The following is a 14,570-nucleotide window of genomic DNA, read 5'->3' as shown; positions in this document are numbered from 1 at the left end:
TTAGCATTTACATCATCAGTAACAGACAACCAAATCACCTTTAAATGGCAAAACAACAGAACTAATACTGCTGTGTTGGGGGAAAATGTCTGACTAACACAGTCACATACCTATCTTCTCTATGGAAGCTGCTGTGGATAAGAAGCCCTGCTGCAGCAGCTGCTGCCGGGTCTCCTCATCTTCCACTTGGATCTCAGACACCATGTTACATGGCACATAGCCCAGACAACCGCCTGACTCTCCTCGATAGAACCCATCTGCATCTTTATCTCCATAAACCTGAAGGAGGAGGAAATGTATCAACTAAAATGAGTTGTTTTAACTGATGGCATATAGATTTTATACAGGTCAGCATTACATTAATACTCTAGAATGAAATGGGTGCATTAAATGTCCCTCTAATGTGCAAGCTGCATTATCCTCTGAGCTACAATTTGCACAACCAACATCAAAATCAGCCTTTTTAAAATACATTTTCAAATCTTTGCAAATAAAGATAAAAACCAAACAATGTTAAAAGGATGAATTACATTCAGGCCTCATTAAAGCCATAATCACTTCTTGTTATGAAACCTTCAGCAGCGTGATAATTACTTTAATCTGTGGTTTCCACTATTTCAGTATGCAGATTTCTGTCACTCTGTTGCAAGACAAGCAGGCCAGCAGTTTTTTGGTTAATGCTCCCTAGCGTGTTAGCTCATGTAACCATAACCTAAACTAATGGGGATGATAACAAAGAAGGCTTTAAGGCTTGTGAATAACCCACAGCAACCCTGGCAACTATACAAACATGCAGATTGAGCTGCATGTCTAAAACAGGAATGCTGTGAAATCAGAACATGCTGAGCCATCAGGGCCTGAGCAGTGTGTGGACATACTTTGATGATTTGTCCTTCGCTGAAGGGAAGCTCCTCCTCAGCAGCGTCAGGATTGGGTGACATACTGGCAGGGTCATATGAAAAGAGGGCCACAAAGATGCGTATGTCACTGTCTCCTTTCGTCTTTGGTGATTCCACACCACCTGCGCGCACGCGCGCGCGCGCGCACACACACACACACACACACACACACACACACACACACACACAAATATGATTAGAAAATTGCTCTAATATATACAAATAGTTATAAATATCCAGAATATTACAGATTAAATATATTCTGTAAAACTTTGTTATTTTACTGTAGAGTATGTGCAAAGGGTGTAACTATTGCATTGTGTAGTGTACATTAGATGGAGGAGTTGTACAGGGAGATATGCATAGGCACGAACAATTTCCTGTGTTGTTCAGTGTTGTATTTGGGTAATCTCAGTCTCTCACTGAACGTGCTCCTATGACTGGCCAGCATCTTCTGGAGTGGTTGAGAGGTCTTGCCTAGTATTGTCCTTATCTTGGACAACATCCGCCTATCCGACACCTTAAGGGAGTCCAGCTCCATCCCCACAACATTATGGCCAATCAGTCTGTTGGCATCTGCGATCCTCAATCTGCTCCCCCGACATGCTAAAGCTCTCTAGATGGCACTGGCTACAACAGACTCATAAAAACAGTTGTTGAAAGACTTCAGCCGGCTCAGAAAATAGAGATGACACTGGACCTTCCTGTAGAGTGCAGTGGTGCTTTTAACCCAGTCCAGTTTATTATCTATGTGTACTACGAGGCATTTATAATCCTCCACAGTGTCCATATCGACCCCCTGGATTGAAACTGGGTCACAGGTTTCCTGGTCTTTCTAAAGTCCACAATCAATTCTTTGGTCTTTGTCACGTTGAGCTGCAGATAATTCAGCTCGCTCCACGGGACAAGGGAGTCAACCGCACACTTGTATCATTAAATGATACCAACAGTGTACATAACTCTCATTCTGAATTAGTTACTTTGTGGAAGTATTTCCCTTTAATCCCATGCAATTTATTTTATAGGTATTAAGATGCAATTCTCTCTTACTATTATAATATTGGCTATTTCAACACAACAGAGTTTGCAGAGCAGCCGTGCTTAGCTTGCAATGAATTCTGCAAATAGAACTGCAAGCTTGCACCTCCCCCACTGCCCACCAACTGCGTTGCCATGAGCAGCGTTCGCCTAGCACTGGCATGTCCTTAAAAGAGGTAATCAAGCTAAACCACTGATCCTAAGCTGTGTGAGCCATTTGACAAACGTGCACACGCTCACAAACTCCAACTGTGGAATAAGGTGTCTGACCCACTCTCCAGTTTAACTTTCAACACCTTTACTTGCAGACCAAACCTAACATGTAAAAAACAGTCCTAGTATAATTTTAGAGGTGCTTTTAATACAGTGCAAACTACGCAAAGCAGGCAACAGATACGCACTATTGCACAAAAGATTCCAGCAGTGTGATTAAAAGCACTGCCACTGAAGCCTATGTGACAGCAAGAGACAAATTTGAAGAGCTGTAGTGAGGCTTTAAGCTGCACTCAAGAGATGCGTTCTCTATCTCATTAGAGAGAATCAGCCCATCTGTGGCAAGAGTCACGGGCAGACGACTCGCACACTTTCACATCCTCACTGATTTTCTAGTAGATAGAACAGAACTTCTCCCTAAGCCCTTCCTCTTATCTGTGCACGTGTTCACTTGCGCATATATGTGTGCAGTCAACTGTGTATTTATCAGAACAGCCAGGTTTGCTAACTCAAAGGGCAACTTGTTGAATCAACAATGGGAAGCAAGTGAGACGAGATCTGGAGGAAAGAAGAGAAAAGCAGAGGGGTGTGTACGTCCAAACTGCGAGCCATTTCTCTGCTGGCTAATCGAGGTTACTATTTTAATGTCTGTCACTTCCTCCTGTCATGACAAGCCACTTTAGGTTAAGCCGGTTCTCAGCTTAGCGGCCTCTCTCTCTCTCACTTCACTCCACTGCAGCTACAGCACCTCCTTCTCCCTAAACCCCCACCCCACCCCCCTCCTTCCTACACAAGGTGCTAATCTGACTACCTCCATGTGAGAGAGGGGGAGGTTTGCCAACAGAAACCACAGGTGTGTCAGCACCGTCTCACACCCACTGTTTTCGGTTAAGAAAAGAGAAAGCAATGAGAAAGAGGGGAAGCACAAACACGAAAGGGGAAAAGGCCTCTGACCTTTGAGATTCCTAGCCTGCAAGCATGCGGGTTTACAGGAAAGCTCTGCTTGGCCTCTCCATGATGGACGTGCTTCAGCTGGAGGGATCTGGCTGACCTCCTGCTCAAGAATCAAAAAAGAGAAAAGAAATATGAGGTATGATGTTTAAGCACTACATGGGAGGAGAGGAAAATTATTAAACTGTTTCTTATTGGAGCAGAGATCAGAGTCACATCTAATATATAACACACTCCAGGGTATTCTACATGCACGCAACATAAGCATATTATTTTCTTGCACTGCAGCAGTATTAGCAGACGCACACCCACGCACCAAAGCACACTGACTGTAAACGAATGCAAGACAAGGCAGTCTGGACTAGTTTAAAACACAGAGATGGGGTTTCAATGTGCAGGAGAATAGGAAAGCAGCAGGAATGAGTGCAGTCACGCAGAGGGGGAACATTAGCTGAATCCACTCGGTAGCAATGTATTGTGTGTAGCCATGTATTGGCAAAGTCTATTGAGTGGGAGGGTTATGAGTTTTCCTCTAAAGAGCTCAAGGGTTGATTAGCACAACTACAGAGGAGAGGATGGGTCTGGGACGGCACACCAGCGGACCAACATTTACCAGCGGATCAGCCTTCGGCCCTCGGCGCTGAGGAGGTCTGCTGTGCTCCATTTGGGCCCCCTCTACCCACCATTCAGAGCTCATCTGCTGCACCACCACCTCCCTAGGAGTATATTCCACAGGCTCCTCATTGTCATCTGTACCGTACTCAACATCAATCTCCACCCCAGGACTAATGGGTGACTTCATAGTTCGTACTGTTTTGCTGACTGGGTAGGGTCTTGGTGGGGTAGGGCCATCACCGGGGTTGGCCGCAGCGGCAACGGCCATCTGACTCCTGAGCATGGCCTCCCTCCTAAGGCGGTCACCTAGCCCTCGAAGCAGTGTTTTGTCTTTGCTAGTGTGGGTTGGCCGAGGAGGACAGTGGGCAGAGACCCGTCTGTTGGCAGGACCCTCATATAAACTTGTGTCTTCTGCTTCCGGATAACTGACGGTGTCCACCGTTTCTGCATAGTGTACTCTGTGCTGTGTCTTAGGCTTGACCTGCAAGGCCCCGTGTTTGGGTAAAGGCTCTTTAATTAGGGATCTGGGTTCCTGGTTGAGGTGGTGATGGTGAGGGGGGATTTGTGGGTGTGGGTTACGGTGATGTGGAGGGCCAGGATGGAGGTGTTCTGGGTTTCTGGAGTGGAGGTGGGTGAGCTGTGGCTGATGCTGGCTGCGGCGACTTAAATGCTCTTCTTGACTGCTGTCCTCCTCCTCTGTAATCTCGGGGATGCTGAACAGCTGCTTGTTGGGGTAGACATAAGGAGGCAACTTAAGGATCTTTTCAAGAACTTCCTCATCACTGTCTGGAGCCTCCAACTTACACAACTGCAAGGGCCACAGTTTTATTCATACAAGATTGGTTCGGTGAAGGTAGGATGGAACATTATAATGTTCAGTGAAAATAAAGCAAGTGCAGACAAAACGGATGAGAACGCCACCATGAAGAAGGAAGAGAAATGAAAGAGGAAGGAAAAAACCAAGAATCACAATCAGACACAATCATGATTCCAACAGAAGAAACAAGGCCTCAAAATGAGAACTAAACTCTGGAAGAAAAATTAAAAGAAGCATGTTTCATTTAAAAAGCAGAACTTGGAAAGTATCTCTGCAAACAAGCATGTGTATAGCTGCGGTCATAGTACGAAATAATTTCTTTACCCTGTTAGCTCCAATTGTGCATCCCCTTGCCTGTACTTCACCGAGGTGGTCAGAGTAAAAGTCCTCTTCCTCTTCTTCCAGGATGTCTGACAGATCTGAGTGGCTGTTGTCTGCATGGTAGTCACTGGGAGGTTCAACAATCCCTCTGACATAACTCTGAGGAAACATTACATCATGCACAGAATGAAATAATATCTATGCATCACAGCTTGAAAGGGCGCAAACGATTGCATATACAAGACTAGAGCATGGAAGGTGTTTATATGGCCTTGGCTCCATGCATCAACGCATCAATCAATATGTTCAATATGGTCTTAAATTTGCAGCCAATTTATTAACTTTTAATTATTTAGGGCTTCTTAATAAGTGCGTAAAACAAAAAACTTGACATGTTGAGAGTTGATGTTGTTCTTCTACTTTCTGCAACTCCCTTTAGGGCTCACCACAACAGATCACCTGCCTCCATCTCACCCTACACCTACTATCCTCTTCTGTCACACCAGCCACCCTCTTCGTGTCCTCTTTAGCCACATCCATGAACATCATCTTGGTCTTCCTCATTTTCTCCTACCTGGCAGCTCCATCTTTAACATCTTTTGTCCAATATGTCCACTATCCCTCCTCTGCACATGTCCAAGCTACCTCAGCCTTGTCTCCACAACAATCCCACCTCCGTCTGATAGACATATATCCAATCTTGTATATTCTGGCCACTCACAAATACATCTTAGCACCTTTAACTCCGTCACCTCCAGGTACACGTCCTGTTTATTTTAAAGTCTGCATATATGAAACACTTTCTATTGGTTGGTTATGGAAACTACGAGTTGTGAGTCTTGATGCATGCTCAATCATCCAGATAAGGAAATCTCAAAAAGTTGATTCTGTTCATTTGCACAAAGTGTTTTCAATGGAAGAAACGTTTCGCCACTCATCCAAGTGACTTCTTCAGTCTCCACAAGTTTGGAGTATAAAAAATATCTGTAGCCTACGACTTCTTGAGTAATACAACAGAATCTCAGGCTAAGATGTTGACTGCTGAGTGTCTTTGTGGGTAATGTTGCAATGGCAGAGCAATATCCTTTAAATGCCTTATTCCTTCAAATCTGATTTCACCAAGTATGACATATAATCTACACTGAAGTTAGGTGCACCTCTGAATACCTAAACTATAATCAGATTCAATAAACAGACACTTAGAGTACATGTTACATTTAATTTTGTAGTAAACAGCAATAACCCAGTTAAAACAAGGCTGACCTGTTGCCTCCTGCAGTACACTGGGTCTTGGTCCTGTGTCAGGAACTCCTCGATGGACACCAAGCGGGTATTTTCATGCTCCTCCTCTACCTCTGACTCCAGAGGAGAAGTGCTGGGGGGACGGATGAGGTTAGTGTCCTGAGGGTTAAGGAGATCTGTAATTGGGGCTTTGGGTGGTGTAGGGATGCGTTCAGGGGTCCCAAGCTTGGCACTGGGGTCCTCGATGAACTCTGTGATAGATGGGAATGGACGTATAGTTCCAGGGCTGTCAGTGTCTCTGTGCTGCTCCAACACAGGTGCTGCTGCTGCCACTGATGGAGCCTGAGCAGGTGTCGGTGACGCTACTGGAGATGGCTGAGGTGCTGAGTTGGCCGGGGAGGTCACATTAACCTGGAAATGGAAAAAAATAGTCAGACAAAGGTGTTTATTATTCTGTCTGTCAAAAAGGACAGGACGCCTCAATCTAGCGTATTATTTACACTTTGGCAAACTGCAGCCATTAACAATATGCTGGATTATCTAGTCAAGTCAAGTCAAGAAAGCCTTTATTTGTCACATGCAAGTTGCCCTGCAGCGAAATGGGTCCCCCCCCCCCCCCCGACCTTACATACACAACACAGACATCACATGGGGAGACAGGTCGGAGACCGGTAGTATTATGGAAAAACACTGAAATGTACAATACAATGGGCAAGACGAGGAGGGGGAAAAAGAGACCTCTACTCATGCTGGGCTCCTATGGGGGGACAGCATGAGAACAGAAAACAAAAAAACTCCTCTGCACAAAGAGCACATAAATGTCCACATCACAACATCATGAAGCATGTGACAAGCAACAGGGGTGGGTAAGGGGTGAGAAGTAAGCCGATCCAGACACAGCCATCCTGCCCTGCAGCTATTCATCCAGCGCCGGGCCCAGACCTGCCGTCCGACTCGGCCTTGGAGATAAGCGTACAAGGGCGTTTGGAACAAAGAGTCTAAACACAGTTTGTTATCAGGGGAGAAATTGTTTGTTATGTTCAGCTCCAGCCTTGAGACCGCAGCTGGCGCCGATATGGTAGCCGCATGAAATAATGGTGGTGTTCTTGCTTTAGTGCGAACCACTGCATGTCAATTTTACAGTCGATCTAATGTCCATCACTGGTTCCTCACCATTCCCGTTGGAGAGCCGTGAGCCTCTCCACGATGTTATCCAGCTACACCGAGATGTTATCCAGTTTGGTCATAGAGCATGAGTGTTCACGACAGCTGTGAGCCTCTCCAAGATGTTGTCAGATGTTGTCAGAGTCTCAGCACTCACAGCAGCCGCAAGCTTCTCCAAGATGTCATTCGTGCTGCGTCTAATGAGCCCATTCTGAGAAGCCACGGCTCGCTCCATCGTTCCAATCAACATAGCGGGCAGCCTTGTGGGGATTTGAACAGCTGTTTCCGCTTTCTTTATTCTTTGATAAGCCAGGGCCAAGCCAGGGCCAAGCCAGGGCCAAGCCAGGGCCAAGCCAGGGCCAAGCCAGGGCCAAGCCAGGGCCAAGCCAGGGCCAAGCCAGGGCCAAGCAAGGGCCAAGCAAGGGCCAAGCAAGGGCCAAGCCAGCGCCGATCAGCAAGAACCCTGTTATCATGATTCCAAAAAGACAGATGTCTTCAATGGGCTCTCCCGAACCCAGGCTTCTCGTCGAGAAGAGTGTGTCATTTGCATTCAGGGACCAGTTGATCAAATCCATAATTCCTTTTTTAGGTTTTAGAAAACAGACTCTGAGACTCTTCCAGGGTAGAGGGAGAGAAGCAGACAAGACTAGACAGAGACATGAGAAAGCCAAGCAGGAAAGATAAGGGAAGGGAGAGGGAGAAAGTGCGACCGCCTTTGTCAAGAGCCAGAGATATCTATTAGTGGTTACAAACAAATTGTGAACTCATGTAGTGAAGGTAAAGTGCTACAGTTCCCTTCAGGCACCTATTGTGCTTTTCCTTATTTTGTATGATATAAACACTGCTGCAATGATTGATGCTCATATTACACATGGCTTCAGTTGAATTAATGATGCATGTAATTCATTTTTAGTCTTTATTTTGGCTCCATATAAAAGTGGGGAAATTCATGTGTTCCAGCAGCACAGTCCAGAGGCAGATGGAGCATGAGGATTCACACAAAAGTTAAAATAAAAAACAAGAAATGTGCAGTGTGAAGGCCAAATTTGGAAGATAAGAAAAAAAGAATACTGTACAGTTATATATAGTATAGTTAAAAATAGCATACTCAGATTCAAAGAAATGCACAGCTAAGTAGGATAATTTTTTAAAAAGATATACAAAAAGTGCTGTGAAAAATCTGCTTTATCTCCTAGGACCTGTCCATGTGGACATCACATTTTGGGTTGTCTAGACCAAAATACTAAATTTTGCTCTATGAGGGCCTGATATCCACTAACGAGGACATTATACTGCCACTGTTCTATCGAAAATTAAAGCAAATGTCCTCATATGTGGATCTCATTTTTCTCAGAAACAAAAATCTGATTTAAAAAAATTCACGTAATTCTTTGTTTTTACATTCACCAGGTCCCAATCAGGCCAAATAGCAAAGAGAAATTAAAAATGCATGCCATGAAAGAGTTTGGGTCTTAGGAGGTTAAAACAACAATGACAGACTGTTTACAGGAAATTGAAAAACTGCGTATCTATTACTATCACCTTCAAGGGGCTCTCATATATAGGAGGATGGAAGAGTATGGCTCACCACTGGGGTAATGGTGGAGGCTACAGATAATGTGACCTCGCCAACAGCCAAGGCAGCAGCAGATGAAGGGTTGGCCCAGGCCTTCACGTATGAGGAAGACGAGAGTTCTTCTGAACGGAGGGCAGAAGGTGAGTTGGCAGCAGCCTCCACTGTGAGGCCAGTGATATGTATCTCTGATGGCAAAGAGCTGTGCAGCGTGGACACTTTGGCAGCAGAGTTTCCATAGGATGGTGAAGGGGGCAGGTTACTGGGACCTACTGGAGTACAGGGCAGAGGTGGCAGAAGTGGGGCAGTGACAGCCGGGCCTGCCATGATGGCAGCCAGCTTTGAGGGCACATTAACCGGCAGAGAGTCACAGGACTCCCCATGGGCGGATGTGGTGCGGACAGTGAGCTCCTGAGCTGCCAGCAGGGAGTGGATCTGAGAGGGACCCAGGAGGGCACTACCAGCTGTTGGGGAAGACACCTCAAGCACCTTGGATAGAAGAACGATAATCAGACTTTGGTTAAATATCTGAATACTGTCTTAAAATCAAGATTACAATTTTAAGTTTAAAACAGACATGAAGTTCTTGCCTTCTTTGCGTCAGCATATATAGTGTATCCAGTTACACGGACTCCGTTGGAGGTCCCTGCAGCATCTATAGTGACTGGTAGCCAGCTGATGAGAGCAATTCCAGGAGATGGACCATGCTCCAGCTGAACATCCAGAGGAGCATCGGGGGGGCCTGCAGAGATTTAAAACATCACAGCAAAATAAAGAGAAGCATGTCAAAAACTGAACATAGGACTGAGTAAATGACTCATACTGAAAATACAAAGCTTTGGAGGAGGAATAATGTTTACTATGGGGACATGTTTCTACCAAGAAAGTTGCCATCTATTACTCTAATGGCCAGTAGAAAACCATATACCTGAAATCCCAGACTGAGGGCATGGAACTTAAGCAAATTTGAAGGATCATTTGGAGAGATGCAACTCAAATATATATCACACTGATGATTATACATTATATAGCGTAGTTCATTTCTGAAATCTTAAATACTATTGCCTGGCAAAACGGTACCAACTTCATATGAGTCCATAATTAAAAACACAAAGCATGAACAGTGACTATACTAACATACTATTGTAAGCTTACTTATTTACAAGAGTAAATAAATCCACAGGATCTTTGAAACCTCTCTTCCCTTCACTGTTAACATAATGTAGAAATCAGTAGAAATACTGATATAAAAATGATGCATTGCTTCACGCTGCATTTTCACACTGTCTTTATTTTGCTTACAGTCTTGATTTTCATCTTCATTTGGGTTGCCTGTACCAGCAGTACAGTCATGTGAGGTGTTCCCTACAATCATTAATGATGTAACTCTCTCACCAATTTGATGGGGACACGTTGCCAAGAGCAAAGTGACATGTACATATTATTAGACTTAAAAGTCTTAAGGAAGCTGGCTTGATAAATTATCTAGCCAAAGCTCTGGTAAGATGTTGCAAAGATTCAGGAAAACACAGACAAATAAAATGATTTGAAAGGTCTTGAGTTCATTATACAAGTTCAGATTAAATAATCATCTTACTGGATATATGCGATGATTTGTCTGAGTTTATAGAGGTATAGAATTAATCTGCAAAAACCCCCATCTTTGAGTCTGAACGAACCTTACATGTGTTCCATTTACACACGTCCATCTTAAATGCTTTTACCACGTGTGATACCGGAAATCGTGACAAGCCGTCAGAAAGATAAAAGAGTAAGTCCTGACCTGCCATCAGTGTGGTGAAGGTGATCGTTGCACTTCTGTGTTCACGTCGCTCCACGGGTAACTCCCATGGCGTGCGGTGTGGCCGTGCCTCCACTTTGACGGTGTACTGCAGGCTGGGCAATAGGTTATTGAGGCACAGCGAGTAGCAGCCAGCCTTCACCAGCTCACACTCCTCGTCATTCAAGGACACAATGTGCACATAGTTACTGTTGCTGGGCAGCCAGGTCAGGTTGGCATTGGTAGCAGTGATCCTCTCCACGCGCAGTTGCGTGGGCGCCACGGAAACATCCCGACCGACCAGCATGCTGCAGCGGAGCTGGTCCGAGAGACCCTTCTCTGTCAGGCTTTGGACCGACACACGATAGGCCTTGAGGTTTATGTCTAGCCGCTCCAGCACTGCTTTGGTCTGGGCACCGAAGGGCACATTGAGCCGCAGCTCCTGGTCCACATACACATTATAGCTCCACACATTGCCCCACCCAGCCGGCACCAACGGAGGGTCCCAGCCGATGATGATACTCTTGGCAAGCTGCTTGATGAGGGTGAGCTTACGTGGGTAAGGCACAATGTCCACTCCCACCTCTTCCAAGTCCAAGTCTAGGCCGTTGGTGAGGGGGGCTGGGACAGCCAAGGCTGATGCTGAATCTGAGGGGGCTGAGGCAGGGCCAGAGGCAGCAGAGGCCTCTGTCCTCTCTGAGGTGCTGACACCCACGTGGAGACGATGCTGGTGGATGGCACTGTGCAGGCTGCTGTCTATCAGCGAGTTATGGGACATGTCCACCATCTCTGGGTGATGAGTGCTCATGACATCGTCGTCTGAAACACGTTCCACAAAGTTAGAGGGGACCAGCCCTCTCCGTCCGTCCATCAGTTCGCCTGAAAGGAGCCACCATAAAACACTGTCCTACAGACCGGAAAGTAAAGATTTGTAGATTTACAAAAAAATGACAAGATCCCATACCTTCATAGAAGCCATCATCATCCATGTCTCCATATACATAGATGTATTCTCCAGCAGTGAGTGGTAGCTCCACCTCAGGATTGTCATTGGGACCATCATAAGGATTATAGCTGGGGGAGATAAAAATTTTCCATGAAATCGTTTCCATCACATACTTTCATGTTCACCAGAACAACCCCTGTGTTAGTTAATTACTTACCTGTATCTTGCAATAAACACCTGAAGCTTTGCTGCTCCTCTGCTGGCTGGGCAAGGTGCTGGGGCTATGTCAATGTCCAACTCCTCTACTTCACTGGCTGTGTCCACCTGAGAACAGCATGAACAGAGAGACAGTCACCTGACATATCTAAAAAGAACAGGCTAAAAGTAAAGTAAGAGCAAAGTTAAATGGTTTTTAGTCTTTAGTAATAAAGTAAATCTATAGGACTGCAGTTGCAATAAAAGTGAGGTAACTAGGATGACCAAGCACTGTGCTGTAAGTGCCACAATTTGCTACGTACACAAATCAAAATCTTCTGCAAGCTAACACAATGGTCCTGGAACAAGTCTTTCCCTATAGGTCAGATATCTTTCAAAGTTTATTACAGAGAGGTGTTTTAGAAGCTGTTTCTACTGCTTAATTTACTCCATTTATTGTTGCGGCTGACCTAAACAAGTGAATTTCTTTAGTGGAAATTCTTAACCTATTTTAGCCAGCATGAACTCTTTCTTCTGTATCAAGATGTCCTTTATTTTCTTGCCAAAAGGAGAGCACATTTCACGAGTATGATATGCTTTACACATATTATCTTAAAAGGCCACAAGATAAAGCCATGCCTGTTTGGAAATGACTGCAAAGAAAATCACTTTGTTTGCGAGTGACTTTTTGCCCTTTTTATTGAATACAAACAGGAACAGAACTACTACAGAGCTAGTTAATACCTGGTATAAATGGCTACCTGCAAGAAATAACAGCACTTTTTAAGGATAATCACAAACAACTACTGTATACCCTTTATAATCCACAGAGCTGAGTGGATTATCTCACTAAATATGAGCTCTATTGATTGTATGCAGTCGAGTGACTGGATAAAAAGACCACCAGGCTGCATAGCATGCAGGACCACACACCGGCAGGACAAACATGCTAAATATTTTGGAGCAAAACCAAAATACTCCACTGGACTCTTCTGTTACAGTGTGCACTAACGTGAGATGACAACAAGTTTAAGGAGAGCTTTTTAATCCATTAAATCCATGCAAACAGTGTAGTAATCTCGATCTGCTTTCATGTGTGCCGAAACAAAGAAGGAGAATATCAGGATGAAGAGATGAAGTGCTTCAAACTAGGGCTGCCACGATTAGTCGACTAGTCACGATTACGTCGACTATCAAAATCGTCGACGACTGATTTAATAGTCGACGCGTCGTTTGAAGCTTTGTAAGATCACAAAAGACGCAGGAATAAGTGGCAGGATTTAAGAGTGTAATAACGGACTGGAACAGAAGATGGCAGCACAGCATGTACAAGGATGCCAGCTGCCGTTAAACCCCGAAGAAGAAGAAGCAGTTTCCCAGAATTCACAGCGCGGCCCAGCTCAGTTTCCAACAATGGCGGCAGCTAGTTAGTTTTAATATTACTCTTATTATTCTTTCTGGGTCACAAAATAAACGTTTAACATATTTTCAGGCGAGAATGTAGCTGTGTAAACCTCAAATATCTGCTCAGTTTATCAAGACACCACATATTTTCAAAAGCGCGCCGACGTTTTCGGAGACGTCTGTTACCCACTAGCTCGATAGTTAGCCGGGGGCTAGGCTAACTAGAGCCGTGAGAACACCGGACTCCCGGCAAATCGTTTTCAAACCCACCGCCGTCTTTCGCTACTTAGGTTAAATATATATGAGTCACTTAGATAACTTAAACATGTTATTGTTTGGCTTTTTTTAGTATTTTATTTGTTCCTGAGTAAATCGGTTTGGCTGAGATTAAAGTTTTTACACAGCTGAATAAACGTCAAGCAGACAGCTGATTATCAGAAGTGTGAGATGCTCGAGAATTTACTCCGGTGTCCTGTTATATTTTAGATAGCAAGGAGTTTATTAAACTTCACCGAAACAATCTGCAAATTTCATTAAAATTTTATAAACTATCATCTTGTCTTTATTTTTAGTTAGCACATACCTTAAACACTTAAAGCTGTAAGCTAATGATAGTTATATAAGAGCGGATGCTGCTGGTGCAATAAGCTGTACGTTTTACGTCCAATGGATGATGATCTGATTAGTCGACTAATCGGTGACTAGTCGACTATCAAAATAATCGTTTGTGGCAGCTCTACTTCAAACTAACCTATCAACCGTTAGGCTAACTTACTAGATACAGATGGTGGTTTTCAAATGTAGCAGCCACATTAGCTAATGGTGTCAGCTTTAAAACAACTTTACTGTATAACTATAAATTATATTTCATGTAAGACTGTGTTGAAATTTCACATATTTATATCATATTACCATTAATATATGAACCATGTATAAAATAAACAAAAAAACACAAAATGCATGAAAGCATTTTTTCTGATTTGAGAAAAAAGTGATGTACTACACATCGTCTTCACTGCTGGTACCTCGTGAGTTGGGCTTGATTTGTGCGGACTGAGATGGGTGTCAGACTTGGGCGTGAGGTGCGTGGTCTCTGACTTGCTAGAGGAAGAGCCTGACTTGCTGACGCTGATGGTGGGCAGCTCTCGATGCTTGGTGACAGGCGATCGCTCCACCCTGGATAGCCCTGCAGCATGAGGGGTAGCCCCCATGCGTAGTGCAGTGGCCACATCTAGCAAGAGAGAGAGAGGCAGAGGATAATCCACCATCTAGTGAACATACATCAGCCCTCTTACTGCATAACCTGGTTGAATCCACGAGCAGCTAGGCATGTGAAGTCACTGGTTGACATGCAGGGGGCTCAAGGCCTGAACATGGCTGATTAAAAAGAGGAAGGAAAAAAAGTCCTATCT

General features: G+C 44.5%; 1 protein-coding gene across 9 annotated transcripts in view; it reads right to left on the bottom strand.

Moving 5' to 3' along the window:
• Nucleotides 1–14,570, bottom strand: part of tspoap1 (TSPO associated protein 1) — an 80,227-nt gene that overhangs the window by 3,680 nt on the left and 61,977 nt on the right. For 8 of the 9 annotated variants that reach the window (XR_014913516.1, XM_085420041.1, XM_085420042.1 and 5 more), the window contains 12 exons: nucleotides 14,184–14,389; nucleotides 11,777–11,883; nucleotides 11,578–11,687; nucleotides 10,617–11,492; nucleotides 9,424–9,575; nucleotides 8,849–9,322; nucleotides 6,118–6,507; nucleotides 4,858–5,013; nucleotides 3,715–4,524; nucleotides 3,105–3,204; nucleotides 879–1,021; nucleotides 111–279 (listed from right to left, as the gene is read on the bottom strand). Coding sequence is in view for 8 of the 9 variants with exons in the window: in XM_085420041.1 (XP_085276167.1) it covers nucleotides 111–279; nucleotides 879–1,021; nucleotides 3,105–3,204; nucleotides 3,715–4,524; nucleotides 4,858–5,013; nucleotides 6,118–6,507; nucleotides 8,849–9,322; nucleotides 9,424–9,575; nucleotides 10,617–11,492; nucleotides 11,578–11,687; nucleotides 11,777–11,883; nucleotides 14,184–14,389 (3,693 nt within the window). In the remaining variant the exon portion in view is untranslated. The remainder of the gene's footprint in view (nucleotides 1–110; nucleotides 280–878; nucleotides 1,022–3,104; nucleotides 3,205–3,714; nucleotides 4,525–4,857; nucleotides 5,014–6,117; nucleotides 6,508–8,848; nucleotides 9,323–9,423; nucleotides 9,576–10,616; nucleotides 11,493–11,577; nucleotides 11,688–11,776; nucleotides 11,884–14,183; nucleotides 14,390–14,570) is intronic. The other variant, XM_085420040.1, reaches the window with a different exon arrangement.

This window comes from Rhamphochromis longiceps, linkage group LG10, assembly GCF_057381845.1.
Source record: "Rhamphochromis longiceps isolate RC_006_pf linkage group LG10, R_longiceps_female_GT1.1, whole genome shotgun sequence".
Lineage (NCBI taxonomy): Eukaryota > Metazoa > Chordata > Actinopteri > Cichliformes > Cichlidae > Rhamphochromis > Rhamphochromis longiceps.
This window is presented reverse-complemented; position numbering and strand designations above follow the sequence as displayed.